The 27,261-nt window shown below is 52.9% G+C and overlaps 9 protein-coding genes across 9 annotated transcripts; 3 read left to right on the top strand and 6 right to left on the bottom strand.

The window, feature by feature from the left end:
- Window positions 1-515: 515 nt before the first annotated feature.
- On the top strand, window positions 516-2,156 carry KD926_010603 (flavin-containing monooxygenase; the record flags this gene model as incomplete). Its single annotated transcript, XM_053102983.1, has 1 exon — window positions 516-2,156. The coding sequence occupies one exon, from the start codon at window positions 516-518 to the stop codon at window positions 2,154-2,156; it is 1,641 nt and encodes a 546-aa protein (XP_052953640.1).
- Window positions 2,157-3,578: 1,422 nt separating this feature from the next.
- Window positions 3,579-4,408, bottom strand: KD926_010602 (uncharacterized protein; the record flags this gene model as incomplete). The annotated part of the gene is made up of 2 exons (XM_053102982.1): window positions 3,579-4,029; window positions 4,224-4,408. The coding sequence occupies 2 exons, from the start codon at window positions 4,406-4,408 to the stop codon at window positions 3,579-3,581; spliced, it is 636 nt and encodes a 211-aa protein (XP_052953639.1).
- Window positions 4,409-5,280: 872 nt separating this feature from the next.
- Window positions 5,281-6,942, top strand: KD926_010601 (carboxylic acid transport protein; the record flags this gene model as incomplete). Its single annotated transcript, XM_053102981.1, has 3 exons — window positions 5,281-5,834; window positions 5,890-6,020; window positions 6,086-6,942. The coding sequence occupies 3 exons, from the start codon at window positions 5,281-5,283 to the stop codon at window positions 6,940-6,942; spliced, it is 1,542 nt and encodes a 513-aa protein (XP_052953638.1).
- A 2,964-nt stretch (window positions 6,943-9,906) lies between these two features.
- On the bottom strand, window positions 9,907-11,326 carry KD926_010600 (glycoside hydrolase family 5 protein; the record flags this gene model as incomplete). The annotated part of the gene is made up of 3 exons (XM_053102980.1): window positions 9,907-9,974; window positions 10,094-10,508; window positions 10,598-11,326. 3 exons carry the CDS (start codon window positions 11,324-11,326, stop codon window positions 9,907-9,909), a joined length of 1,212 nt encoding a protein of 403 aa, XP_052953637.1.
- A 3,219-nt stretch (window positions 11,327-14,545) lies between these two features.
- Window positions 14,546-16,967, bottom strand: KD926_010599 (cellobiose response regulator; the record flags this gene model as incomplete). The annotated part of the gene is made up of 5 exons (XM_053102979.1): window positions 14,546-15,485; window positions 15,553-15,643; window positions 15,714-15,848; window positions 15,903-16,162; window positions 16,252-16,967. 5 exons carry the CDS (start codon window positions 16,965-16,967, stop codon window positions 14,546-14,548), a joined length of 2,142 nt encoding a protein of 713 aa, XP_052953636.1.
- A 1,469-nt stretch (window positions 16,968-18,436) lies between these two features.
- On the bottom strand, window positions 18,437-21,296 carry KD926_010598 (N-alpha-acetyltransferase 35, NatC auxiliary subunit; the record flags this gene model as incomplete). The annotated part of the gene is made up of 8 exons (XM_053102978.1): window positions 18,437-19,447; window positions 19,510-19,608; window positions 19,679-19,936; window positions 19,997-20,455; window positions 20,524-20,760; window positions 20,829-20,969; window positions 21,089-21,156; window positions 21,230-21,296. 8 exons carry the CDS (start codon window positions 21,294-21,296, stop codon window positions 18,437-18,439), a joined length of 2,340 nt encoding a protein of 779 aa, XP_052953635.1.
- A 525-nt stretch (window positions 21,297-21,821) lies between these two features.
- Window positions 21,822-22,199, bottom strand: KD926_010597 (ATP synthase subunit epsilon family protein; the record flags this gene model as incomplete). The annotated part of the gene is made up of 3 exons (XM_053102976.1): window positions 21,822-21,899; window positions 21,979-22,093; window positions 22,171-22,199. The coding sequence occupies 3 exons, from the start codon at window positions 22,197-22,199 to the stop codon at window positions 21,822-21,824; spliced, it is 222 nt and encodes a 73-aa protein (XP_052953634.1).
- Window positions 22,200-22,732: 533 nt separating this feature from the next.
- On the bottom strand, window positions 22,733-23,826 carry KD926_010596 (uncharacterized protein; the record flags this gene model as incomplete). Its single annotated transcript, XM_053102975.1, has 2 exons — window positions 22,733-23,697; window positions 23,766-23,826. The coding sequence occupies 2 exons, from the start codon at window positions 23,824-23,826 to the stop codon at window positions 22,733-22,735; spliced, it is 1,026 nt and encodes a 341-aa protein (XP_052953633.1).
- Window positions 23,827-24,976: 1,150 nt separating this feature from the next.
- Window positions 24,977-26,945, top strand: hsp60 (chaperone ATPase HSP60; the record flags this gene model as incomplete). The annotated part of the gene is made up of 3 exons (XM_053102974.1): window positions 24,977-25,087; window positions 25,215-25,356; window positions 25,423-26,945. The coding sequence occupies 3 exons, from the start codon at window positions 24,977-24,979 to the stop codon at window positions 26,943-26,945; spliced, it is 1,776 nt and encodes a 591-aa protein (XP_052953632.1).
- Window positions 26,946-27,261: the final 316 nt, after the last annotated feature.

Genomic DNA, 27,261 nt, shown 5'->3' with positions numbered 1-27,261 from the left:
TCTTATCCGCTCTCGGCCCGCGCGATCGTCTATCGCTTGCACGACCTGCATCCCCGACACAGACTAAACGCCCAAGTGTGAGGGGTAAGAAACTTAGTAGCCCTCCCTGTGGACCGTGCGAAGCAATCATGATTCAAGCGTCTGTATGTGAATGACTCAACCGGGACCTTTCTTGTCACTGTGATAGGTGGGAAGAGCGTCAAATGATTCGTGCTTGTTCAAAGGGATCTGCTGGTGGCAGGTCTGGGCGTACACTGTGCGCTTGGGTGAGATACTTGAGATGTGAGTTCTGCAGGGAAACAGGGTGGCGAGAAGAGGGGAGGAGGAAGAAGTACTCCGCACGGTGTGGTATATATGATCGGTCGCTTCTTGTCCGGTGGTTTCTAGGGAATAACTTTTCCTGTGTTTGTCTCTTTCTCTCTCCCCTTGTCCCCCTTTATTTTTTCGGTTTTTTCACAATCATTCTTCCTCTACCTTCCTGTCTCCTGTCCTACTGTTACTAACACTCCACCTCCATGCCTCAAGAACAACACGTCGATGCCCTCGTCGTGGGCACCGGATTCGGCGGCATCTACGCCCTCTACTCCCTCCTGCAACTCGGGTTAAATGTCAAAGCCATTGACAAGGCCGCCGACGTCGGGGGCACCTGGTGGTGGAACAAATACCCCGGCGCCATGAGCGACACCTGGAGCCACATGTACCGATACACCTTCGACACTAAGCTCCTGCAGACCTACCCCTGGCCGCGCTGGTACGTCACCCAGCCCGAGATCCTCGAGTACCTGCGACACGTCGTGCAGCGGCACAACCTGCGACCGCATATGCAGCTCAGCACCGAGATGACGAGCGCTGTATGGGATGACGCCGCCGGTCGCTGGACGGTGCGCTGTCGCTCCGGAGACGTCTTCTACACCCGATACCTCATCTCCGCGCTGGGCATCCTGCACTCGGCCTACGTTCCGGAAGTCCCCGGTATAGGGGCCTTCCGTGGCGAGACCCTGCATACGGGCGCCTGGAGACCTGAGGTGGACTTGACGGGCAAGCGCGTCGGCGTCGTGGGCGTCGGATCATCCGGCACACAGGTCGTCACGGCCATCGCTCCCCATGTCCAATCGCTACACGTCTTCATCCGACGTCCCCAGTACAGCGTGCCCAGCGGCAACCGCCCAGTAACGACAGAAGACCGCCGGGCCATCAACGCGCGATATTCCCAGATCATACGGGACGCGAAAGGCTCGTTCACAGCGATGGGGTTCACCGAGCCAGCGCGGGCCCTGATGTCGCTGCCCCCCGCGGAGCGGACGCAGCTGCTCGAAGACCTCTGGCAGGACGGCAACGGGCTGCGATTCATGTTCGGGGGTTTCTCGGACGTGATCATCGACGAGGCTGCGAACGAGGAAGTCTGCCGGTTCATTCGCGGCAAGATCGCCTCCATCGTGAAAGACCCCGCCAAGCGGGCCGCGCTGATGCCGACGGATCTTTTCGCCCGACGACCTCTCTGCGACGACGGCTTCTATGACACGTTCAACCGTGACAATGTCTTCGCGGTTAACCTGCGCGAACACCCGATCGAGGCGATCACGCCGCGCGGACTGCGCACAGCCGATGGCACCGAGCACGAGCTAGACGTGCTGATCTTCGCGACAGGCTTCGACGCGTATGACGGTAGCTACCGGTCAGTGGATATTCGCGGACGAGACGGGAAGCGATTGCGCGACAAGTGGGCGCACGGCGCTATCAGTTACCTAGGGCATGGAGTCAACGGGTTCCCGAACCTGGTCATGATCAACGGACCGAACGGGGGTTTCGTGAATGTCAGCGCGCTGTCCGAGACGAACGGCCAGTTCATGACGGACCAGGTGCGTCATGCTGAGGAGGAGTCAAAGCGAACCGGTCGACGCTGCGTGATCGAGCCCACCGAGAAGGCCGAACGAGCGTGGACGGAGGCCTGTCGGACGGGTGCCGACGCGACCCTCCTCGTTAAGGTGCCGCAGTGGTTGACGAACTCGAATATTCCTGGTAAACCGACGACTGTGCCGTTCTTCTTTGGTGGGCTGGGCAGGCTGCGAGGCATCATGACCGAGGTCAAGGAGAAAGGGTTCGAGGGGTATAAGGCGCCATTTGGAACTGGCGAGGAGCCAGAGGCGCGTTTGTAGTTCATCGAGGTGATTTATTCCTGTGAGTCAGTCTTGTTTAATAGCATTTATTCGTTTAGCAGAGAATGAAACTCCCGTGATCGAGGATACCGGTTTTCTTCGCGAGGAAGAAACGACTCCTACTCATCACTGTCCGCTAAGACCTGCTAGGAAACTAGTTTCCTAAGCCCCCTCTCGGATGTATATATTCAGCGCTGTACGAGTATGTTGTTGACATATCAAGTACTACAAGGACTGAACCATTAGTTAGCCTGGCCTTTTGGTTTAGTTAGAAGTCCGAACGATTGCCAACATTATACTCATATCGGTACCTAGATTCTCTACATATGTTTCTTGCGGTTCGCAGTGACATCCTGTCATATTCTGCAATGGGTGAGGTGATAAGACCAATCGAAGCTTTTGAACCTTCTAATGAGCATGAAAAAGATGAGATTGTCCCATTCTAGAGAGAGCATTCACCTATTCCATAGTTTCCCACAGATCGAGTGACACACCACACGAGCACGCGATGCGGAATCAGTAGAAGTAATACTTCCCCGCGCCACAAAACCAGAACTATAAAGCACGGACAGACCTCAAAGAACAAACTTTAAAGGGATCAAGACACACAAGACCCTGATGCAACGCTGACATGGTTCGTGACATGGACCCTGAATCCAAGATAATGAAAGGAGAACGAAAAGCGCCAAGTCAGCCCTACGATGATCTTTACTGCGAATGGACAGTCTTGACGTCGTGGTGGGCATTTTGGACGTTGAACAAGCCATATTTGGAATTGATCTTCTAGACGATAAAGAGTCATTGGTTCAGATTGGAATGAGTTATGTAAAAGAAATATCTTGTTATGCTGGGCCGTGTGTGGGAGCATTAGGTCGTGAATGTTATTACTACGGAAGTGCGATTCCGCCGGTAGCGCTGGCGCTTTACACAAGATTCTTCCTTGCTAAATGACACCCATCATATAGAACAAGGGTCTCTCAAAGAAACTCAAACTCGCGTAAAAGGAAGGGAGTCTGTTTCAGAAGCTAGAGAATATCTCGGAACCAGAAATCGCTCAGCCTTTCATGGCGAAGACTCAGTCAAAGCCGATGACGGCGTGTAGAGCATCCCAAGAGATAAGCTTGACAGCATTAATATGTAGGACATCACTGCGTAACGAGACCAAATCCTCCCGATCGTATGATCAATCATACTTCATCCGATTATTGAAGTAAGCCCGAGGTAATCGGCGCGACCAGGAAGTTGAAGAAGCATCTTTCCAATCCGAATTCTGGCGAGTACGAATCTGTGCCTCAACAGTTGACCGAAATGGCAAGTCACCCAGGCTCTTGGATGAGACAGGAAGTGGAAACGAGTCTAGCTGCTAGTATAAGCGCTTCCAATGCCCAATGAGAGTCTACGCTTGCTATCATGCCAATAGCACTAGCAGCATTCGGAGTACCAAGACACGGGGGAGAGGAGATGAGATGAAATGAGATCTTCTCCGTGGAGTGTTAGTTCGGACACTGCTACCGCATCAGGATGCCGAGCCAATATCGGGATCCCCAGGGAGGAATGATTCGGAAACTTGATTCCAGATAGCAAAGAGAGCAGATAAATTTGGGATTCTTCTTCAGTCAACGTAGCCGAGACGGCAACACCTCCCTTCTGCTTGATTGGTGGTGGTGCTCTAGCGGCCCAGGTCAGACAGGGATGGCGATGACTAGTTAGGGCTACTATACCGACTTCATCTCCCCACGGAATGGAGACAGGAGAGACCTGCAGCCGACGAACGGGCATCCCGTGTGCCCCGTAGGACATCTCCATGAGACCACCCCAGTCTAGACTGACCGACAAGACCCCAGAGCCCCTCAGTGACTCGAAAGGACCGAGACTAAACGAGAAAAGCACCTCCGATATCTGGTTCCTTCGGTGCAAACCCACAATAAGTTGAAAATCGCTCATAATCAGCAAACAAGAACAGCTTCGGAGAGGTCTTGTCAATCTCAATCTCCTCTTTGTCGCTTTGTGCGACGCTGGTCCTTCCGATCCTCTCCGAGAATCAGGATCAAGCCTTGCAATGCCTACCAGACAAGCGTCTCCAAGACATCACAACCCCCTCCAAGGCGGCTCTGCCAAGCGACGCCACGCGGTCTGCGGCGTGCGAGACGTGCGAGGCCAGCAGTCGAAGCAGGCCAACTTTCCTCTCCTCCGACTCCGGGGTCTAATATGATACCAGCGGTGGGATTGGCTGCGGGGATAGGGATCGGCATGTCTGGGGGAATCCTGGGGTTGAAAATTTCCTATGAATGGGGCGCCCCGTATTCGGGCCATGCCCGTAGATCAGAAGGCCCGGGAGATGCCCATTCTCACATCATGGCATCATGGGAGTTCTTGTCGACTTGCATGGGAGAGAAATGAGAATGCGCCCATGTCTGGCCTCACCGCAGCCCCCCTAGTTCCCATTTCTTTTCACCAAAACATTGCCGGCAAAATGACAACTTCGTCAAATCTGGATGACTTGATTCCCTCGGCTCTAATTGCAAAAATTCGGGAACTTGCCGGTAGGGGGCTTGAATTTTTTTCTCCCTGTCCAACAGCCGGTTGCCAACTCTGCGAGTCAGAAACGAGGAGGGAAAAGCACCCCACCCTCCAGGATGGAATTGGCTGGTTAGCGCTGTCTGGGCAAAGACTCTCCAGAGCCAGAGATACGACGTCAAACGGCAACCCGGAGTCGCGTGCTGGTGGTGCTGACAGCCACGCCCATGCTTAGGTGCTTGGCGACATCTTGGCTCCACCAGATTGGAAGCTTCTCGCGGGGATTCTCGGCGCGCGACCTAGCGGGACTAGACGTGGAGACTAGGGATCGATATCACAGCGTCATGCGGGGGGTCGCGCATTGAATCCCCGTGGGGAAAGCATACCTGAAAGATACAGGATGAGGTAAATTTGGGTCGAGAACTCGAGGTGGGATGGTGGGGGTTTGCGTTGCAATTTGGACGGTATAAAAGGCCTGGCTAGGATTCGCACGTCGTACAGAATTTCGATTCCCTCGACTAGACACACTTCCTTTTCTTCTTTCTCGTTTCGCTCCTCTTCTCCCTCGCGTTGTTTCTTCTGTTCGCTCGTGTCGTGCTGGTCGAAGATGGCTACCAACGAGCCTGCCGATCCCATCCCCAAAGGTATCTGGGCCACCACCAAGCAGGCCTGGAATGACCTCTTCATTTGGAAGCAGCGCGTGGAAGTTACCAACGAGTATGGCGAGACACGCACCGAATGGCAGGCCCCCGAGCCTCTGAAGAACCCCATTAGCCTGTTCATGCAGCTGAGCGCGCGCGATTGGTTGTTCTTCGTCGTCGGTTTCACGGCCTGGACGGCCGACGCATTTGATTTCCATGCACTGTCCATCCAGACCGTCAAGCTGTCCAAGTACTATGATCGCTCCAAGACCGACATCACCACGGCCATTACTCTCACCCTGTTGCTTCGCAGTGTCGGTGCCGCGGCTTTCGGTCTGGCTGGTGACAGGTTCGGTCGCAAATGGCCCATGGTCGTCAACATGATCGTGCTGGGCGTGCTGCAGATCGCCACGATCTACAGCAAAACATTCCAGCAGTTCCTGGCGGTGCGCAGTCTGTTCGGTCTGTTCATGGGAGGTGTATATGGTAACGCTATTGCCATGGCTCTGGAGCATTGCCCGTGAGTGTCGCCAGACATACCTGCCATTGTTCTTGTTCATGCTAATGATGGTCAGGGTTAACGCTCGCGGGTTGATGTCGGGCATCTTGCAGCAAGGATACTCGCTGGGATATGTGATTGCAGCCTGTGCGAATCTCGGAGTGGGCGGCGGAACGGACACCTGGAAGACGGTCTTCTGGATCGCAGGTATGTCAACTGTCTATGACACGAATATAACAAGCTCGGCACGCTGACCCCCATTTCCAATATAGCCGGCATTTCCATCGGCGTCGGTCTCATTCGCATTCTCTTCCCCGAATCCAAACAATTCATAGAGGCCAAAAAGGCGGGCAAACAGTCGAAAGACGCCAAGGCATTCTGGCAGGAAACGAAGCACATGCTGGGCCAGGAATGGAAGATGTGCATCTACTGCGTCATCTTGATGACCTGGTTCAACTACTACTCGCACACGTCGCAGGACTCGTACACGACCTTCATGCTGACGCAGAAGGGGCTGGACAATCCGCAAGCGTCGCGCGCCTCGATCCTGATGAAGACGGGCGCCTGCGTAGGCGGAACCATCATGGGCTACCTCTCGCAGTTCTTCGGTCGTCGGCGCACCATCATCGTCGCGGCCTTCCTGTCGGGAGTGCTGATCCCCGCGTGGATCCTGCCCAACACCGAGCGATCGCTCAGCGCGACGGGCTTCTTCATTCAGTTCTTCGTCCAGGGCGCATGGGGTGTCATTCCCATCCACCTGAACGAGCTGTCTCCGCCGGCGTTCCGTTCTTCATTCCCCGGTATCACCTACCAATTGGGCAACATGATCTCCTCGCCGTCAGCACAGATCGTGAACGCCATCGCTGAGAAGACATTCGTGAAAGGCCCCGGAGGCGAGCCGGCTCCTGCTTACGGGCCCACCATGGGCGTCGCGACTGCCATCATCGCCACCGGCATCATGGTCACCACGGCCTTTGGACCGGAGAAGCGCGGTCGACGATTCGAAACAGCTGTGGCAGGCGTGGAATCGAGCCCCGTTGTAGAGCAGAAGATCAAGGACATCGAGGCGGGATACGAGATGGAACACAAGACGACGGAAGAGCGCGTGGAGCGAGCCGACAAGATCTAGATTAACATAACAGTAAACTCAAGGACCAAAGAAACGACGAGAATAAATTGAGGAAGCGATGAGAGATGATATGATAAGACCACTTGGAAACATGTTCTACTTTAATATCCGGCCTTGTGACAAGCGCAATGTACTTAGTGTTTAGGAATATTAGGCAATGACCATGGGATATAAAGACATCACAGCTCATTTGATCGGATATTGCGTGCCGGTAATGCCGCCTCATCCGCCTCATCCAGTCAGCGCCGTTCTCTGGGGGCCATTTCCTCGGACTTATCAAGTCCGGCAGAGACTAGGCTGTTAGGTATTTACCTTATTGGGGATCTCCCCGTGGGGTTTCGTATCCTCGCCTCGACACTAGCCAGCATTCGTTAATTAATCTCATGTCCGGCCGCGGCTACGGACTTGTTATTTCCGCTCGTCTCTGCTTTATATTATAAGTTGGATTGGTTCAATATAAATATTTTGCTTTTCCGTGTCCAAAATATTAGATCTAGAATCATAAATATAAATCCATCTTGAAAATCCAAAGTCCAATCACGGATACTTGAACTACCATATATCAAAACCTCCCAGCTCCCCATGTGTGACTGGTTTCTCCTCCTCATAGCAATCTCTATGCATGTCTTCGAGAAACTATAGCTCCGGATCCTCTAGATCGGGCTGATTTTATGCTCTATCGTCAAACTTATAACCGAACCTATTGTTCCCGAGTACTCCACCGTCTAAAGACTAGTCATACTTTCCTCCTCGCTCACTCCTGCTGCCAACTATCTCAAAACGAGGTTGAGATGCCTGGATCGCCAGGCGTTCTCCATCAAAGTAGGCCGTCAACACCCTGCCATTGCGTTCACCCACCAACGAGAAAACCATGACCTAGCCAAACCCATAACATTTTGTTAGCAATAAAACACCTTGAAGGGTTTAGAGTGATGAAAACAGAGCTTCGGGCTTAGACTAGGAAGGAAAAAGAAGGAAAGAAGTGAGTTACTTACCGGGATAACGATATGTTTCTTAAGATTTTCCGACTCAAGACGGTCCTTCATTGCCAAGAGAATCGTCATTCCGGAGTAGTAAATTTGGCTCTTACAAGGATATCGGAACGTAGTCGGTGAAAAAAAAGAAAGTAAATAGGGGAAACAGAAATCATAAAAGGAAAGTTCATAGATCACCCGTTGTAGGAAGCTCTTCCGCGTTTGTCCACAGTTCGTCTAGGAAATTTTTGTATTCTTTTAACTTTATCCCCCTCAGGGGAAAGTCTTCAATAATATGTTGGATCGAGTCCAAGCCTGAGAAGGGGAGGAAATCTGGAGGAGGCGATTGGAGTACCTGGGTAACCTTTTGGGTTGTTGCTGGGGAAAAACTGATGTCGTCGTCTAGACTGGGAATGTTGCAGGAAGTTAGTATTGTATAAGCGGTTTCTTATGCCCCTATTTGATCGAGAGTTGTCTTATAAATTTCTCCTATTGCTATTTCCGCAGGTATATTGATGTTTTCTAAGGCTGCTAACAAATTCTTCATCGTTAGACTCTTTGGGTCGTCGTTCAAGCCATTGGGTTCTAAATCGTTAAGTTTCGAGTTGTCGGGTTTTGCGGACAGGCAACCGGAATCTGAATTATCTATAGCCTTTTTTAGTTTTCTTATCAGGTCGTTAACGCGCGGTTGTTTATACTTAGCGATTATCTGTTTGATGGTTTCGGTGAGGATGTTAAATTTTTCCCTAACGATAACGTCCTGGATAATGAAGTTGTGCCAGTTCCTCGTATCTATAACTTTTTCTAGGACTTTCATGCCGCTTATGTCGTAGTATTTTTCGACGTTTTCGTCAAAGTTACCGTTGTAAATAGCCTTGAGTATTCTATTATTTGCTGGTACTTCAAGGTATCCTCTTCTAGGACTTTTTTTTCTTCAGTGACCTTTTGGAGCTTCCGCTCCAGTCTTTCCGTTTTCCTGCGCCATTGAATCCGCAATCGCGTCGTGGCAGATGTGCATTTTTATATGCGGCGTTCTGCTATTGATGTACCAGTTAGGGCGATGTGCCACGTTGTTCGCATGCAACAGGATTACCACGATGGCAATGCGCTTACTCCAACCTCATCACCCAAACTGTATGGCCCGTAACTCTCCATGATCAGAAAAGCCCACGGATCGAGAATCGCCACATTCAACAACAGCTAGGTCAATTGTAGCCTCTGTACCATTTCGGCTTCGTCTTTGGGAACCCAACCTCATGGTCCTCGCGCCGGCCGAGTAGAGAAAAACTATACAGATCGGTAAGTCCATGCAATGAGCCGACAGTCTGCTGTCTAGTAAGGAGAGAGGGCTTGGGAGCGGGTGGGCAGGAGGGCGTTCAACTCACGATTCATCTCTCCATTGCGTCATCGACTTGATCTTAGCATGATCATTACTCCCGAATGGGAAATTCCTCGATACCAGTAATGGCTTGCTTGTTACAATGACGGCATCTTTGAGCTGGAAAGTTGAAGAGACGGGGAAAAGCTGTAAATAAAAAGAAGAATTTCAAGCAGCGAGGTAGTGGGAATGTTAGTGACGGTGACCAAGGAAGTCACTGCCGCTGGTTCAACCATGCTTGAAGTTAATAACACCATGGAAAGTCAATTTCTCTATCCCTTCATGCGTAGCATGATTGAGTGAATGTACCTACCTCTGGCCCTCTGTCTTTGCAGTTTTAAAAGTGACAACAAACTTTCCTAGGCCCTATGGAAGCTAAAAGTCCATGGGGGTTGGTGCTTGGCTGTATGTACCTAGTCTGGAAGAGTTAGTATGGTGGTCCTATTTTGCTCTACGAAGTTGAGCCTGAGCACTCGGAAGGACCTTCTTCTGAGTTGCTGTCTGGATGTTTTATTTGGGAATGAACAGTTGCAAATCTTGCTGTGTTATTGCATTATTCAATTGTAGTCTTCAAACTAGCGATGAGTCAATAAAGATATCTCAACGACAGTCCTAATTGCACACTCCTAGATCAGCTAGCGAGTTCAAGTCCTTCGGGATCACGCCCGCCTCAACTGCATCTATGGCAGAAAGCATGTCAATATTTTTCCTTATACTCTTATCTACTAAAGAGCACCTAGAATGGGAAGAAGAGTGGGGGGTGGTGGGGAGGGGGGAGAAGAGAAGAGTAAAAACATACCCTGATACGACCACCTCAAATCGCCCAACTGACTCTTCCAAGTCCAAAACACCCATCCTTGCTGCCTCTCGTACGCCGTGACCTGGGCCGCGAACCACCGCTTATAAAAGTCCTGGTTATTGTCGGGGTTCCACTCGTCGTCGTGCTCCACGTCGTCCGGCACGCTGAGACTCCACTCGCCCACGATCGTCGGCTTGTTGCTGTCAAGCTGGTCGCTGCACGAGGTGCTGATGTAGCTGTCGTGCGAGACGTCCACGTCCGCCCATTTCAGGTACCGATGGTCGTCGTAGGCGGCGTAGTAGTCGTCCGAAAGGGATTCGTGGGGATCACCGGCACCCCAAAGCTTGTCCATCATTTGGATGTGGAGGTAGTTTGATTTGTCGACGTTGAGGTTTTGTTCGGCTTTGCGGATGCGCTGTTTCGCTGTGAGTTAGCGGGAGGGGATTCTCCGTTGAATAGGCACAGTGCGAGGGAGGAGAGAGAATGGAATAGATAAGCACGTACGTCAAATGCATCCGGGTAGTAACTCGACCTCATAGATGCCGTCTGATCCGCATTCTGGACCGGCTCGTTCACCACCTCCAGCATGCCCACGTTCCGGTAGGCCTCGTCCCCATGGACCTTGTCGGCCATCCACTCGAGGAACTTCAGCGCGCGCTCATACTGATAGTCCTCATAGAAGCCCGGCTCGTTGGCATACTGACCCGTGAAGGCATTCTGGGGCGTCTGGGCACCCGGCGCCCCGTGCAGATCCACAATGATATACAAGCCCGCGTCGCTGGCCCAACCACACACCTTCCTGAAGTATTCCTCGCCACCCTGGGGGAATTGCTCGCTGTCACTGTCCACCAGGTCCTCTTTCAGCCAGTACCCGACCGGCACGCGGATCGTGTTCAGTCCGTACGACACCATCTGCGAGATATCGTCCTCCGTGATCCACGAGGCCCAGTGCTTCGCGAAGGCCGTGTTGGCGGCATCCTGCCCCAGAGAGGAGACGCAGTCGAACTCGGAGTTTTTATCCTTGCAGCCGAGGTCGGACCAAGCGGATTCAGCGATCCAGGGCTCGAAGACAAATTGCGAGCCGACATTCACGCCGCGGATCTTGCCGTTCGAGCTTCTAAAGAGGTTGGTACCGGAGTTGGAGGTGATTTCCTTGTCGGTTTCGGGGAGCCAGGCGGCGGTTAGGGAGAGGGAGGTGAGGAGGGAGAGAGCGGAGAATTTGGCTTTGTCCATGGTGATTGAGATGAGCGAAGTGCTATTAATGGTGGAAGCGTCCGAAAGGAAGAAGGAAATGGCTGTCGAGATTCAATCGCGGTCCAGATTTCGATGACTTTATATGTCTGTGAGGCCCGCAGACAAGATCCGATAAACCATGTAGATCTAGCTCATTATTGTTGACGTTCCAGGATCCAAGGAGGTAACGATGGACATCGCTTGGAAATCAAGCGGTCTAGTCTCAAAAGTTCGAGAGCGATTTGAAAGGATTCATCACCCTGAATTCATTGTCTGCAGACCCCATTTTCCCGATTCGGTGGTCGAGTGCAAACTGCAATGCTACCGGGCTCGAATTCATGGGTTCAGCCCGTTAGAGTGGGTGTTTGGAATGCCGATCATTCCTGGGTCTGAAGGAAATGAGATCGGCAGTGCTGAATGGGGGGCGGTTCGAGAATCCGGCTTGGGTGGGAGTTCGGTAGATCCTGGCAGGAGTACGGAGTACGGAGGGCTGCATGCTGATTGTTGAAGGGGATTTCTATTTTGAGCCAGAGATTGAGATTCTAGTGGCTGATGATGGGGCAATGTCGCAGTCAGTTTGATGAAGGAGGGGCTTGTAAGAGTAGGGCTGAGGGGAGAGAGGGGACTAGCCTTGATGTAGTAAAAGCAGCACACAGAGTGTGACCAGATTGAGATTCTCGCAAATAATAATGATGAATCTTAGAATTGTGCTTTTAATAGCAAGGGGTATATTCGTAAGATATCGGAGATCGGAGATGGAGGTGGTCCCGTGGTCAGCCGTCAGCACCAAAACCGAAGGTATTACCAACCACAAAGCTTAGTTGCAGGAAGTACGGAGTCCATTGTACATAGTACAGAGAAGAACAGGTGACTCTGTATGCACTCTTTGCACTCGCCCCAAGAGGCAACTGGAGTCCTCAGGAACGGATTGGCCGGAAGCGCACTAGTCAGGGGAATTAAGGTTTGCCCGGTGTTTGTTTCACCTTCTCGTGTTTGTGGGTTTTCCATACAGTCGATTGATTTCAAGTCAGAGCAAAGAAACATGCTAATCCTCGCTCTTTCGCAATTTTCTCTACACTTATTAACTACCTATAAATCTCAGTGTTCTTCCTTAAGTCTGTGTTCTTGCCCTTCCGGTATCCATGGCACTCTAGCCGTCACGAACGGTGGATAGAGCCGCGCACTACGAGGTGGACGAGACGCAGGAAGAGACCTCCATTACAAAGAATTATCTCTCCTCGATGCCCTTCTTTGATGACGTCCGGGCGCACAATCTCTTATGTATCCACCACATCGTAGCTATCACATGCCACATTCCGCCCCAAGTAGTCGCCGTCGCTGTGCGGACATGAACAGATTCTGCGGGATCCGCGGATAGAGACCTTCTCTCGGAGAATATCAATCCACCCGGGAGAGAAACTGAGAAACTGACTCGACCAAATTGCGCTTGGTCTCTGAACCCCTCACCGGAACTTGTCTCTCCCGAACCCCAGCAGCCACGGTGAATCTCAACTTCTGAGCCCACGTCCGACCGCCGGCCGAGTCTTTGACTCGATCATCGCACCACCCGGTTCTAGACTTCCTGGTCGAGTCTGTCGTGTCCGTCGTATTGTTGCTTTCAGGCTGTAGTCGACCATCGAGGACAAAGAAAAAAACAAGCGAGATTAGATTCAAGCCGCGAGATAGGGAACCAACCAACGGATGAAGTCGGGTTACTCATCCCTGCGAGTATTGTATGATCGCTTCGGCGCAGGGTCGCTCCTTTCGCGCCACTTGTTGGCTGTCATTGTTGAATCATTGGCCGGGGTCAACAGTCACGGCCGACGAGCTCGAACGATGGAAGAAAACCGTCGTCGCGGTTCCTAGAGACGAGGGGAATATCTCCACCTGGGCCGGGGTCATGGTGCCAGCACTGTGGTAGAGTCGTCCGTATTTCCGAGCTGCAAACTTGATAGGACTGTAGGATTAAGAGACAGGCAGCTGGCGGATCTAAAGTGGAAAGGGGAGATGTCGGCTGTAACCTTCGAATCTCGGATCCGAAGAAACGAAGCCCCCCCCCCACAAACGGACCGTTACGGCGTCCAACCCTGGTCAGTGGTCACATTAGTCCGTAAGTGTGTGGCGGCCAGACGTTGGACCTTCAGGTGAGCCAGCCACAAGTCTGTCCGGATTGATTATCGTCGGGGGGTTCAACGGTTCAACTCCAAGTCAACCCTCGGAGCCGAACGGTCATTTGTTTCACCCTACTTTCTGACTTTGCTGGATTTTTATTTTTTCAAACTTCTGTTCTCTTGTCGTTCGGTTATCCAACCCCTCCCACGCAGATTGCTAGGCATCGCCGAATCCTAACGGTCGTCCGATCCGCGAGACGCCGTTGGTGATCAGACGTTGCAAGGGCCAGGATTGGCTTTTTGGCCCCCCTAGTCGGAAAATCCGATCTTGGTCCGAAGGCCAACGGCGCAGAATCTGACACCGCACAACAAACCAATTCATTTTCACCAAGGATGCATCCCCAGCGGACTGCCCTGATGCCACGTCCTATTCGACCAAGATAGACGCCACATACGATAACGACGAGCAGAATAGGGACCAGACACGAGGGAATGATTGAATGATTGAACACGAAAAGATGATCACAAGGTAAGAACACCAAGCAGGCAGGTGAGGCCAGGGCGGAGGCCCTTGGTTAGGTGTATTCGGGAGTATTAACTATCACGAAAGGCCCCAGAAGTCAAGAACGCCAAAAGGAACCTCAAGAACCTCAGGCAACCCACGGTTCGGCCGAAGCGGGAAATGCTCGGGCCACGTGCTGCCAATCGGCCGTTGCTTGCTTCTTTGGGCTCGTTCTTTTCCTTCCTTTCATTCCTTCCTGTTACAAATACCACGCCGTCTCCCCGCCGCCCGCGCTCGCGACACCATTGCTCCCCTCCTTTCGGCGGATTCCCTCCCCGACTGCTCTTCCTCCGCGTCCTGCGTCGGGGTAGAGTGCGACGGAAGACGAGACGATCGTGGTCTGCAACGTTTCCGTCACAAGGGAGACTGAACGACTTCAGATCCCTTGGTCGCGATGCTGAATTCGCGTCGCGTCGTGCAAGAAGATGACATACACTATTTACAGGGATTTGCACTTCTCCGGTAAATTGCAAGAGACACGCGATGGTAAAGTGCTCGCAAATATGGAGACAGGGGTGGGTTACGAAAGATGAAGCAAGCCCGAAATCATGCATTTCCCATGTTCATGCTCGGGAAGAGCATCACATCCGACACCCGGTTGAGAATGTCGCCAATATGCCCATTCTCCCTTCGTGGCTCATACTGCGGCGGATAGCTGGACGAGATGCTGGGACCGACATTGACCGATGCTGGGGACGTGAGCGCCGTGGCGGGGGAAATGGGGGTGATGTTGGCCGTCTCTGGCGCCGACGCTCCTTTTCGCTGAAAGTGGAACGCCGCGCTCACCTCCTGAAGCGCTCGCAGCGACGAGGCGAGATGTTTGGCCGAGTCGGTCCGGATGTTCTGGCCGGAGTCGCCATCGGCATATACATGGTCCGCGAGGACGCGCTCTAATTTTTGGATCAGATCCCACGTTTGAGTGTGGATCTGGTCATTGTTATTTGCTACCAGAAGAAAGGCGGATGCGATTGATCGCTGCAGGCTGATCCAGGTGCGCGAACAGTGAGAATTGAGCGAGTGGAGCTCGACAAACGCCTCGATCGTGTTGATCAGATTGACTAAGCAGTCGTTACGAATAATCTCGCGACGGTGCTCATCCAGAGGGGCATCCGGATCCAGCGCCACACGACACATAACCGAGATGTAGTATGAGGAGTGTAGGCGCAACTCCGTCCGTTCGATGTTCTGTGCCAGACTATTACATCTTTCCGGGTACCGCAGATGCGGCGCGGCCTCCGTGATAATGCGCTCGATGCGATGCTTATAGTCGCGTATCTCATGGTATCGCAGGTGAGAATGGTGCGAGAACATCAATCCCCGCAACATCTCCAGCACGACCGAAATAATGCGGCAGAGGGTTTCAAAATAGGAGCGGTGACCCGGCATCGACTTCGGATCATACGAAATTTCCGGCTGGCTGACCATGGTGATCGACGGCCGGTCGTAAGCCAGGGAGAAGTGGCTGTTCTGGAAAGCCATTGTCCACCTGAGATCACGAGTTACTATAAAGGAAGAAGGAAATGATGCCGCAGACAATTCAAGGCATCGCTTACCATAACCTTCGCCGTATCGCCTGAGCAGCTGGCGAAAACCCCGAGGTCTGGACGTGAAGACCAAGTACCATGCACATTCGCTCTGTCATTCCTTCACAATCAAATCTTCCGTTAACGACAGCTCTATGACATCGATAACACAAATTATTCCGACCACTTACCGAGTAAGGTATATGATGCACCGGCGTTCATGTTATATGATAGCACGTTGCTGATTATCAACAGGACCTGGATGACTTCGATAGTCGGTTGAGCCACATAGTTCATCATGCGCAAACACTGGTACGAACACGACACTATACCGAGGTCAGCTTAGATGGAACGAGCGGCCAAGGCAGTAATGCACCAACCATAAACCCATGAGGTCAACTCTCGTTGGCTTCCTGACAAATCGGACAATTGACACCCCGACGCGAGGACGGCAAAGAGCAGACTCAGGAAAGGTAAACTCATGCCGAACGGCTTCATTAACCCATTGGCGTCGGGCCGATAGACACCTCCCGCAGCCAGCCTCCCTCGAAGTAATCGATTCATATCGTCCTCCAGCTTGGCGATGTTCGGAAGCACGGGATAAAGAACCGCACCGATATCCCGGTAATACCCTAGAAACCTGCAGTGTGACGCAAAGATCAGCGGACAGTCAAATGCGACGTAGGCAGCGCCGAAGGAAGCAATGGGTGTTTGGGGAAGGTCACCCACTTTCGACATTGCTCGTCATCCGGCAGCACACCGCATACGCCTGCAATATTGAAGGTGTATGGATCCGACGACCACAGATCCACGAAGGGATATGCGGCAGACTCATTCCCGAGCGCCAGCTCTGCCAGGAGATCATCCTTGGGGAGTGCGTCCGCCGTCCCGTCTGATCCTTTCGACTTATTCAATATATCCACTAACGCCGACCGCGAACCAATATGTACCGGCCCCGTTTTCAAGGCGTTGGCCCCATATATTCCCTCGGTTGTCGGTGTGTGTTTTTCCTCCATCGTCGGTGCTTCGGACTGGGGCTCGGTAAGCCGGGCAGAATGGGACTGAAACAAGGAATGGAGACTGGACAAGATCTGTTCCATTGCTTGCATCTTGGAATTTATCTCGTCCCATTCCATCTGCGACACGTTCACGGTGTCGGAGAGCGAGTCATCGGGGGCCTCGGCACCGTAGGGCACATCTCGCGCGGTGGACAGGTAGGTAGCAGAATATTGAGGCGTAGAGGCTGTCGAGGCTGTCGTAGGGAAAGATTCGCTTACCAGCGCCGGCTTGGGGGTCGTTGGGGGCGGGCGACCGTAGGAACAGTTGAAGTTGCGCTTCACGCAATTTCCGCAGGGTACATTGCGATCGCAACGGACTTTGCTGGCTCGACAGGGCAGACAGGTCTTGCACTCACGAGGGCGGCGACGAATCGGATAGGTAGGCATCACGTATCAGGGCCGAGAGGAAAGCGAGTCTCTCGACCGCCCCGCTGGCTGGGGATAGAAGGGGGGGGGGGGGGAGAGGAAGAGAGGGAGCGAGCGAGGATCGAGCTGGGAGACTGCGTGCCACGGCGGAAGGCGTGATTGGCATCGAACAGGTGTGGGTTATTAAGCATGGATCGGAGAGGGCGGGTTGGGGTAAGAGACGCCAGAGATCGTCGTGGTTGTCTTGTTCCAGGGAAATTTGATTTGACTTGGGGTTTTTGCGGTAGGGAGAAGGAAGGGGAAAGGGGAGATCGAGAGGAGGAGCCAAGCGAAGCGAAGGAAGGATCAAAATCAATCAACTTGGTTACAATTTGGTTATGATCGATCCCTTCAAGCGCGACGGAGACCCGGAGCCAGAGGGTGGGGGGGAGGAGAAGGAGGGAAAAGGTCAGCCACGGAATTTGATGTGGATGGGATGGGATGTGGGAAACGAGGGAAAACAGAGGCAGAAGCTGGACGAGTCTGGCACGGCATGAGCGAATAGAAATTGGAAATCGTCAGAGCATCGGTGGACGAGGCGCTCCGTGCCGCCTGGAGAAGGACATCTAGATGAGGTTCCAGCTTGCGAATGGACGAATCAGCCGGCGCTCGTTAGTGAGAAGCAGCCACGGACTATTTTGGTCTCGTTTCGTTTCGCTTCGATTTCTGGCGACGCTTTTCTTGCTTTCGTTACGGCCAAAGTGTCCCGAGATGGCGTGGTGCCGATCAGATCTGGATCGATCTCACTAATGATCCGCTTGATGGACCAAGATTTACCGGGTTCAAGGTTCCGACATCTCGAGTTGTAGAGAGGAGAGGTATACAGGCCAAAATGGCATTGAATGCGATGAAGTCATGGGCTGCAGAGTTCGGACCCTGAGGAGGTTCCGATTAGAAGGAAAGGTTTAAGGAGGAGAGTGAGGATCCCGGCACTTTCTGGACCCCGCGGAATTGCCGGCCTCAGGCTGCCTAGTTTGTCCCATTCCTGGTTACAGTCAATCTATTCGTGACAATCCAATTCTTTGACTTGACCTTCTTCTTTCTTATCTCTCGGCTCTTCAGCAGAAGATCGTCGATCCCTGCGGTTACCTGCAGCCAGGCCAGTCCCATCCCAAACTCTGCCTCCATCGTCACTCCGCATCATTCGCTGGCTCTCGTGGTGTCGGTGGAGTAGCGGATCCAGTTCGACTGTCAACACTCGATACATCTAGTTGCTCTTGGGTTTTCTTTCCCTCTTCAATTGAAATTTTTTTATTTTATTTTTTAGATTCGGTCTACTGAAATGTGGGTGGTGGAAATTATCGCTCATATCCATAACGTCATGATAGCTCTCTCTCTCCTCATCGCACTTGCATCCTCCCCTCGACCGTTGTCAATTGTCAATTGCCCCGCCCCTTCGATCGGCAAGGACATGATCATCGGCATTTGCATTCTTTTTGTTCCTCTGTAAATCACGGTGGGCTCGCGATCTGCGACACCTGGGGAACCACCCACCAATCATGCCAACGCGTCTTGGATCCTGTCTCGGGGATGTTCACGTGGAGACGCAGCGGGTTGGAGGGGTTCGCGGTTTCAAGATCGCCAGCTGCACCTGCACCGGTGGGAGCGGGACCGCCTGGTTGGGCGGACCGAGCTGCGAGGGCCTTTTTCACCGTCTCGATGGCGATGCTGGCCCCGATGCAGGCACGCATCGTGTCCTTGACGTCCTGTTTCCAGTTCTCTTCGATGGCTCGCGCTCCTGCGGGTTGAGCGTCGGTCGGAGTGGTGGCGTTGGCGTTGTCATCGTCCTTGACGAAGGCCCCGTTAGCCAGGGTGGCTTCCCAGGCCTTGCGCGCCTCGGAAATGGCCTTGGTGGCGCGCTCCAGTACCGTGGCATCCGAGTCGCCGTCCAGCGTGGCTTCGCGGTGGTATTCCTCGAACGGGACCAGCTCTGGTAACGTGATGGGGATGAAGGGTTTCATGCGCAGTTCATAGCGCAGCCGATCGCGGGCGTACGACTGTGTCGGGGAGGCGGCGTTTGGGAGAACCTTGTGGCGCGCGAGGAGCACATACAGTGCGTGCAGGGCGATGGCGAATGCGTCGACGGCGACGATCTGCGTCGTTAGGCGCTCGAGCAGGCGTAGCGATCTCTGGAGTACGGCGTGTCGCTCGGCCGCTTGGCGCTTCTTGCCCGCGAGTCCGGTTAGGTTGCGTTTCGCTGTGCCGACGGTGAAGGTGCGGATGCGGTCGATGTGGCCCAGGTGCGTGGAGCAGATGTGCGAGAGGTACCAGTACATTCCCGGTAGTTCTTCGGGCGAGTAGATCGAGAGCTCGAAGCCCAGTTGCAGGATCAGGCGGAATTGGTTCAGTTTCTGGTGGTAGGCCCAGCTGCTGAGAGGATAGGAGTATGTGGTGTCCCCGTTGGAGAGGACCAGAGGGGGCTCGTTGCTTAGAGTGCGAAGCTGTTCGTCAAGGTCTTCGGCCTGGTGTTTGGTGTGGTGGTTAGATAGAGATGGTAGAAACTGAGAGGCGAGGTGACACTAACCTCCATTTGCAGGTTGTCCCAGTCAAGGATGGTATGGCAGACCGTTCGGCGGATACGGCAGCGATTCAGACAGGCGCTTCGGAAAGTATCCACGAAGGGCTACAGATAGATGTGAGTATCTAGTTCCAATCAAGTAGGAGATCGAAACGAATTCCAAGGGAAAAAATACCTGAGCGAAGCGTTTGACAAAAGCGTCCATATGCTGGGCAATCTGGAAGCGGGGGTCGGTCGGCATCTCGGTCTCGTCCGTGCTGGCTTGTAGCAGCGTGCTGGTAGGAAGAACCAGTTCCCCTAGCTCGTCGTAGAGGAACTGCTTCACCGGAATCGCTCCAAGCACGGTTGTTTTGTTCACGATGATTGTTTGCAGAAGAGATCGGATATATACAGATGGCTGGGGTTTTCGGGCCAACAGCGTCCAAATAGTCACCTAAGATAGTCAGAATAATGGACGAAGGGGGATAGCACCCAAACGACATCGTGATCATACCTTGACGTTGTACGGTCCTCGGTAATCAAGAAGTCCTAGTAGGTCAATGGCATCCTGGCACAACCGTTTCAGATGCGCCAGCGCATCGTCAGAGCTAATCTTCACCATCGGACGAGGAGGCACGGTGCTGGCCAGTTTCCGTTGAATTTTCCAACTGAATGCCTCAGGGACCGATTTTCCCAGGGACACGGTTTTGGTGAGCGTGTCCAATTTGGATAAACAGGACATGAAGTGTTCGGCGGACCGAGTTTCTATAACATTGATATCCTGATTCAGGCCCAGAAGAAAGTGGCGCCGGAATGTAAGACGGCATTTAATCGCCTCTTTGATAGTCTCGTCCACCCTTGCCTCTTGCTCGTCGATCCACGAGATCGCACGGTCCAACAGATTGAGAAAGTAATGTACGTCGAATTGCGAGAGCAGGTTGCGATTGTAGAGTTGCGCGACGAAGTCCTCCTCCTAGGTATGATAGAATCAGCAACGGTTCACCCACCTCCGAATCAAAGTGCAAATCCACAACCACCTACCTCGTAGTAGTACTCAGCCGCCACTCGCGAATGCACAAAATCGCAACATTTCACCAGCGCAAGACAGTATGCGCGCAGCACTCCATGCACCAGTCCTGTTTCCGCCTTGTTCCCGCCGGGCTGGTGACGACTAAAATGGGCTTCTTCGAGAGATTTGGGGACGGGCCATAATAGGTTATCGAGGTAGAGGGAGGTAAAGAGGGTCAGCGAGAGCGGGTGGCCCTTGTGCCATGTCATCTATCGTAATGTCATCGATCCCGTTAGCAGAGCTCCCGTGCATAAGGTGTGGGAACATATCCACCAACCTCGTGGAAAAGCAGCTCGTCCATGATCCCAATGACCTCCTCCGGAGCCAGCTCCCGCATGATATCGTAGTCGTCCTCTAGGGCCTGTGCGTTGTTCTCTCCGGGTCCAAGGTATCCGCTGTCCATTCTGGAGTCCATGATCTGCCATTTCGCATGCGTCAGTTTTTCTGAACTGGTAATCTTTAATGGCGTGGGTATTCTCTGTCGCGAAAGGACGATATAAGGTAGAATGAAGGCGTTCCTGATCACGCGCAACGCACCTCCAGCGCACCCACTGCCTCGAACAGCGTAAAGTATTCATCTTTGACGAGTTGGCCGGTTTGCAGAGCTAGAAACAGAGAAACGACGTTAGCGACATCTCCAATGCCCTCCGAATCCGTTATATATAGGGCCGCACTCACTTGACGCAGCAGCAGTGAGCTCTTCGGTGATGTCGCGTGGGACGACGGACTGCGAGGTGACTCGCATCTTAGGGGCCTCGTTGGTGGACAGCATAGAAGAAACTCGTCAATCCGCAGCCAGCTGCCAGATTTGTCGGGGCTGAGCCTGTTGGATGAGTCCGGTAGGAGTAAGCGAGTCCCAAGAATACAAGAATAAGTTAATTAGAGGGATAAAAGAGGTGACAAAACGAGGTTCGGGGAGAGAGGGGAGGAAGAGAGGGCGGGGAGAGCGGCGGACGGGCAAAACTTGCGGCAACGCAGAGCAGTCCCGGGCAGAGTTGCTCTTTGCAGAAGGCTTTAGGTCGGTCAATACAGGGGAGCTACGAAGCCACGAGATCTACTACGGGCAAGTGAAAAGCAAGATATAGAATAAACTGCCCTTTCTTTCTACTTGTGCCTGATTGAATGGGGCCAATATGCTACATGAATCCAGATCTTTCCTGCAATCGTCGACCACTTCGCTGCGAAACATCTCCCCTCCGAAAGTCACTCTTCGCTCCTGCTTCCGAATACATTCTGGTCTTCGCATCGATTGTTGGGGATCGGGTTTCGCTTATTTCGAGTTGGCCTGCTGAGCCATGGCTTCGTCGTTGGCCTGGCCGAGGGCCTTGACTTCGCCCTGCTTGCCGCCCTATTGCCGATGGGAGAACATCCGGTCAGTTACACATCCACGAGACCACTGTATCTAATCAATCCAGGTATGAACGAACCTCCCACTTAGCGAAACGAAGGTCCATCTGTCCACGGCGCTCGGCAGCGGTACGGGGACCGTCCTTCAGGGACCGGCGGACCGCGCGAGAAGCGACGGCCAGGTAGCGGTTGTAGCTGGGGATCAAGTCAGCGGTCGGAGTCGAGGGATCGAAGACGATAAAAAACTAGCAGGAAGCAGAGAGCAGACATACGTAAGACCAGCAGCTTTCCAGTAGGCCATTGTGACGGTGGATGGAGAATGAGAGAGATGCAAATCAAAAGGGCACAAGAAGGGTCTCTGTCGGGATGCGTTGCAAAGCGACTTTCCGGAGGTTCGGGTGAAGGGTCACGTGGTGAACGACACGTGATTTGGTCTTCCCGTGGTCAGGGATCCGTCGAGACGTACGTAGACCGGTGATGGAATCTTAATGTTCAAAGTCCATTCTGCATTATCATTATCATTATTTCCCTCAAATCATAAAGAAATCTCTGCTAATGTCCCATCCAGTATGTAGCAATCCAGGCTCTCCGCATATGAAAATCAAGAACCCACCAAATACAGCATCCCAAGTGGATACTTTTCATCAAACGTGAATTCAATAAGAGCAAAAACAAAAACAAACCAAATGAATAAAATCCAGAGTCTCTGTGAAGATAAAATGGCGATAGATCAATACTTCTCAGAAATCAAGCTCAACCAGCATCCCCAACTCCGATCAAAACCCATAAAATGAACGCCCAATGCGTAAAAAGAAAACTCCAAGCGTGCTGATTTTAAGAGAAACCCAGGCCTCCATCAGCCAGAAAAGCTTCCCAGCTGAAATCGGTATCATCGATGAGGTAATCTTGGCCCATTATGTCGCTGGGGAGCTCGCTGGTATCCTGCAGAGGCATTTCATATGTAATACCGGTCTGAGTTATATATGAACTCTCTGGCATGTTCTCAAAAGGCTGTAAGAGCAAAGAACCCGGATTGACGAAGCCGGCGAGGTCGGGATTGGCCAATGGCACATTGGCATTGAAATCAAGTCCCAACGGGTCACTCCCATTGTTGCCAATCACTTGGAGATTCGCGCCGCCAGATTCGGCTGAGGTAGGGGCAACCTCTTCTTCGTTTTTATCGATCAACTCCTGGTTTTCAGGTACCTGTCGCCTATACTTGAGGACCACGATTTTAGAGATTCCAGCAGGGATAGGACTAGACTCCGCTGAAGAGTCGTCGGAAACGTCGCTGTTTGGGAAATCAAGGAACGTAGCCCCAGGGACTAGCAGCTCCTCCGAGCTTGCGCGTGCTTCCTCCCGGTTGCGTTCCGAATCGGTTTCCTCTTTAATGGGGGTTGACTCGCGTTTCTTGCCCAATTTGGGCTTTCTCTTGGTCCGGCGTCTCTCAGTGTAGTCTTCGTCCGAGGCATCGTCGCATTCAAAAGGCATCGACGACTCGTCGTCGCTTCCCGTCGGGCTTCTGTGAGCCTTGCGCTTAGCCCCGGTGGCAGCCTTGGTCGGTTTGATCGCGACACCGACTCCGCCACGTCGCAGGGGTGGGGGGACGACCTTGCCTGTCGAAACTCGACGAGAGCGCAGTTTTGCTAAATGCTGGACGATCGCTCCTTCGGTGACATTATGGCCCATGGTCTTAGCGACTTCCGACCACGGGATCTTTACCGACTGAGCGTTGCAAACCGCTTGGACGCATAGCAGAAGAAGCTCATTCAGGTTTTCTACTGTCGTCAGCAGAATTTCTAGGCGACGGTGGGCCGGAGTAATGCTCAAGGCAAGCACACAAGGCAGGGTTTGGGTATGTACACACCATCCCAACGGACCAAGACACGCTTCTTTGGCCTATTCAACGATTTCTTCGGGGAACCCATCTTGTCTCGTTTGTGTTTGTCTTGGGATACGACTGACCTGCTCTATCAAAGGAATAGAGCAAGTCAGTCGATGAGATCCAAAAACTCGGAGCCAATCGGAGCTGTACTATGTGTGTTGAAGTCAGCTGTTTTGCTCGGAGTCTTGTTGCAGAGTGAATGTGAGGTGACAGGAGCTGCGGGAAACACAAGCCGTCTGCAGGTACAGCCTATAGATGTTATGTAAGGCGAACAGAAATGGTCTGGTTGCTTACTCTGCCAGGTTCTTGTTCGGAGAAGTAGCAACAAGGGCTTCTTGGACAGAGAAGTAGGGGCAAAAGATCTCTTGACAGGGAGTTAAGGACCCAACCAAAATGACAAAGAGTGGTGGGCAGTCTAGCTCCCAGACTGGAGGGGTCGACTGGCACTAGTAAGGCTCTGGTGTTGTGGGTAGATATAGACTTGTTTGTTGTCGTCTTCGTTTCTGGTTGTATAGATACGGCACTAACAACATAGGGAACTTCACAGTACAACAAAACCAATTGGCCAATATTCTAGTACAGGTATTTCTTTGAGATTACGACTTTGTTACAGACCATAGGAATAGAGCAATGTGTCGTTGGGTATCTTGAATACTTCCTATATTATCCCGGACACCCATAGTAAAGTGCAATATATATAGACCCTTTCTGATAGTTACTTTCTATACCAGCCCAGACAATGCGATAAAATACAGGAGTAAAATACAGAACACTTGTTTACTAGGTAGTATATGCCTCCTCTATCAGGTCACTATATATCGAACAGCCACACCTATCACTCTACATGACAGGTAAGAAGACATTTACAACTATGAAGCCTATAGACTCCGATGGCTGCGCTAAGAGGCAGAATTCCGACGGACCGAGCGATTCCCTCGGGAACGGGGCACGTGACCTTCTAGGAGCTTCTGCCGCCAAGACAATCCGGGGATCGAGAACCGCCTGGAAAATTTTCCAGACTTTGGCTTCATCTCCATCTCTTCTCCATCTCTCTTCCCTCTTCCCTCTCTCTTCTTTCTTCTCTATCCTTTCTTTCTCTGAGAGTTCTGGTCGGGCAGATCTGTCTCAGTGCCTATTTCTTAATCAATTCTTGTTGTTTGTCTTGTTTTCTCCCTTCCTCCCTTGTCACCAAGATGCAGAGAGCTCTCTCCGCCAGGACTTCTGTCCTTTCTGCTGCCTCTAAGCGGGCTTCCTTCTACAAGCCTGCCGGCTTCAACCTGCAGCAGCAGCGTTTTGCTCACAAGGTACGTCTTATGCTTCCGTGAATCTTCGCAATGCATCGCGAAGATGCCGGTCGGCTCTTCCGTGATTACCGAAATCCCGTCCCGTCGGCACCCGATGCTAACACCGTTTTTTTCTTTTTCTCTGTAGGACCTCAAGTTCGGTGTTGAGGCTCGTGCCCAGCTCCTCAAGGGTGTTGACACTTTGGCCAAGGCCGTTACTTCGACTCTGGGTCCCAAGGGTCGTAATGTCCTGATCGAGTCCCCCTACGGCTCCCCCAAGATCACCAAGGGTAGGTCTCATCCATCTCTTCCGACCCCCGATCCATCCCTATTTGTCAATATATTGACTTGAGTAGATGGTGTGACTGTTGCCAAGGCTGTTCAGCTTCAGGACAAGTTTGAGAACCTCGGTGCTCGTCTCCTCCAGGATGTTGCTTCCAAGACCAACGAACTGGCTGGTGACGGTACCACCACCGCTACCGTCCTTGCCCGTGCCATCTTCTCGGAGACCGTCAAGAACGTTGCCGCTGGCTGCAACCCAATGGATCTGCGCCGTGGTATCCAGGCTGCCGTTGAGGCTGCCGTGGAGTACCTCCAGCAGAACAAGCGTGACATCACCACCGGTGAGGAGATTGCCCAGGTCGCTACCATCTCCGCCAACGGCGACACCCACGTCGGCAAGCTCATCTCTACCGCCATGGAGCGCGTTGGAAAGGAGGGTGTCATCACCGTGAAGGAAGGCAAGACCCTCGAGGACGAGCTTGAGGTTACCGAGGGTATGCGCTTCGACCGTGGATACACTTCTCCTTACTTCATCACCGACGCCAAGGCCCAGAAGGTCGAGTTCGAGAAGCCCCTGATCCTGCTCTCCGAGAAGAAGATCTCCGCCGTCCAGGACATCATCCCCGCCCTTGAGGCCTCCACTACTCTCCGCCGCCCCCTTGTTATCATTGCCGAGGACATCGAGGGTGAGGCTCTCGCCGTCTGCATCCTGAACAAGCTCCGTGGCCAGCTCCAGGTCGCCGCCGTCAAGGCCCCTGGATTCGGTGACAACCGCAAGAGCATCCTTGGTGATCTTGCTGTCCTCACCAACGGTACCGTCTTCACTGACGAGCTTGACATCAAGCTCGAGAAGCTCACCCCCGACATGCTCGGTTCCACCGGCTCCATCACCATCACCAAGGAGGACACCATCTTCCTCAACGGTGAGGGTACCAAGGACACCATCGCCCAGCGCTGCGAGCAGATCCGCGGCGTCATGGCCGACCCCACCACCTCCGAGTACGAGAAGGAGAAGCTCCAGGAGCGTCTGGCCAAGCTCTCCGGTGGTGTTGCCGTCATCAAGGTCGGCGGTTCCTCCGAGGTTGAGGTCGGTGAGAAGAAGGACCGTGTTGTCGACGCTCTGAACGCCACCCGTGCCGCCGTTGAGGGTGGTATCCTCCCCGGTGGTGGTACCGCTCTGCTGAAGGCCTCCGCCAACGGCCTCGACGGCGTCAAGACCGCCAACTTCGACCAGCAGCTCGGTGTCAGCATCATCAAGAGCGCCATCACCCGCCCTGCTCGCACCATTGTTGAGAACGCCGGTCTTGAGGGCAGCGTCATCGTCGGTAAGCTTACCGATGAGTTCGCCAAGGACTTCAACCGCGGCTTCGACAGCTCCAAGGGCGAGTACGTCGACATGATCTCCGCTGGTATCGTCGACCCCCTGAAGGTTGTCCGCACCGCTCTGGTTGATGCTAGCGGTGTCGCTTCCCTGCTCGGTACCACCGAGGTCGCCATCGTCGAGGCCCCTGAGGAGAAGGCCCCCGCCCCCGCCGGTGGCATGGGCGGCATGGGTGGTATGGGTGGTATGGGCGGCATGGGCGGCGGTATGTTCTAAACTGCGCCGCGCCGCCTCTCGTCCTGAACCGTCTTTGTTTTGCAAAGGTTTTCCCTTCGAGCGTGTCTTAGCATAGTATGGCCATTTCCTGGTACATTTTTTGTTTCCTTTAATATTTTCCCTTTGTTTTAATGTGTTGCACGTCTTTTTTGATTACCCGAACTTTTACTACCTCCCTTCACCTTATCATTTCTCCTCCCGTTTCCCCTACCTTATGTTTTCATTTGGTTTGTCTTCATATATCATCTCCACTCCATTTATGTTGGGCATAAAAAGTCTCAGGGAGTCCTGTGTATCATATCCTGTACTTTATGTA

Source organism: Aspergillus affinis (genome assembly GCF_023601865.1).
Source record: "Aspergillus affinis strain CMG 70 chromosome Unknown NODE_82_length_168771_cov_87_400459, whole genome shotgun sequence".
Lineage (NCBI taxonomy): Eukaryota > Fungi > Ascomycota > Eurotiomycetes > Eurotiales > Aspergillaceae > Aspergillus > Aspergillus affinis.
This window is presented reverse-complemented; position numbering and strand designations above follow the sequence as displayed.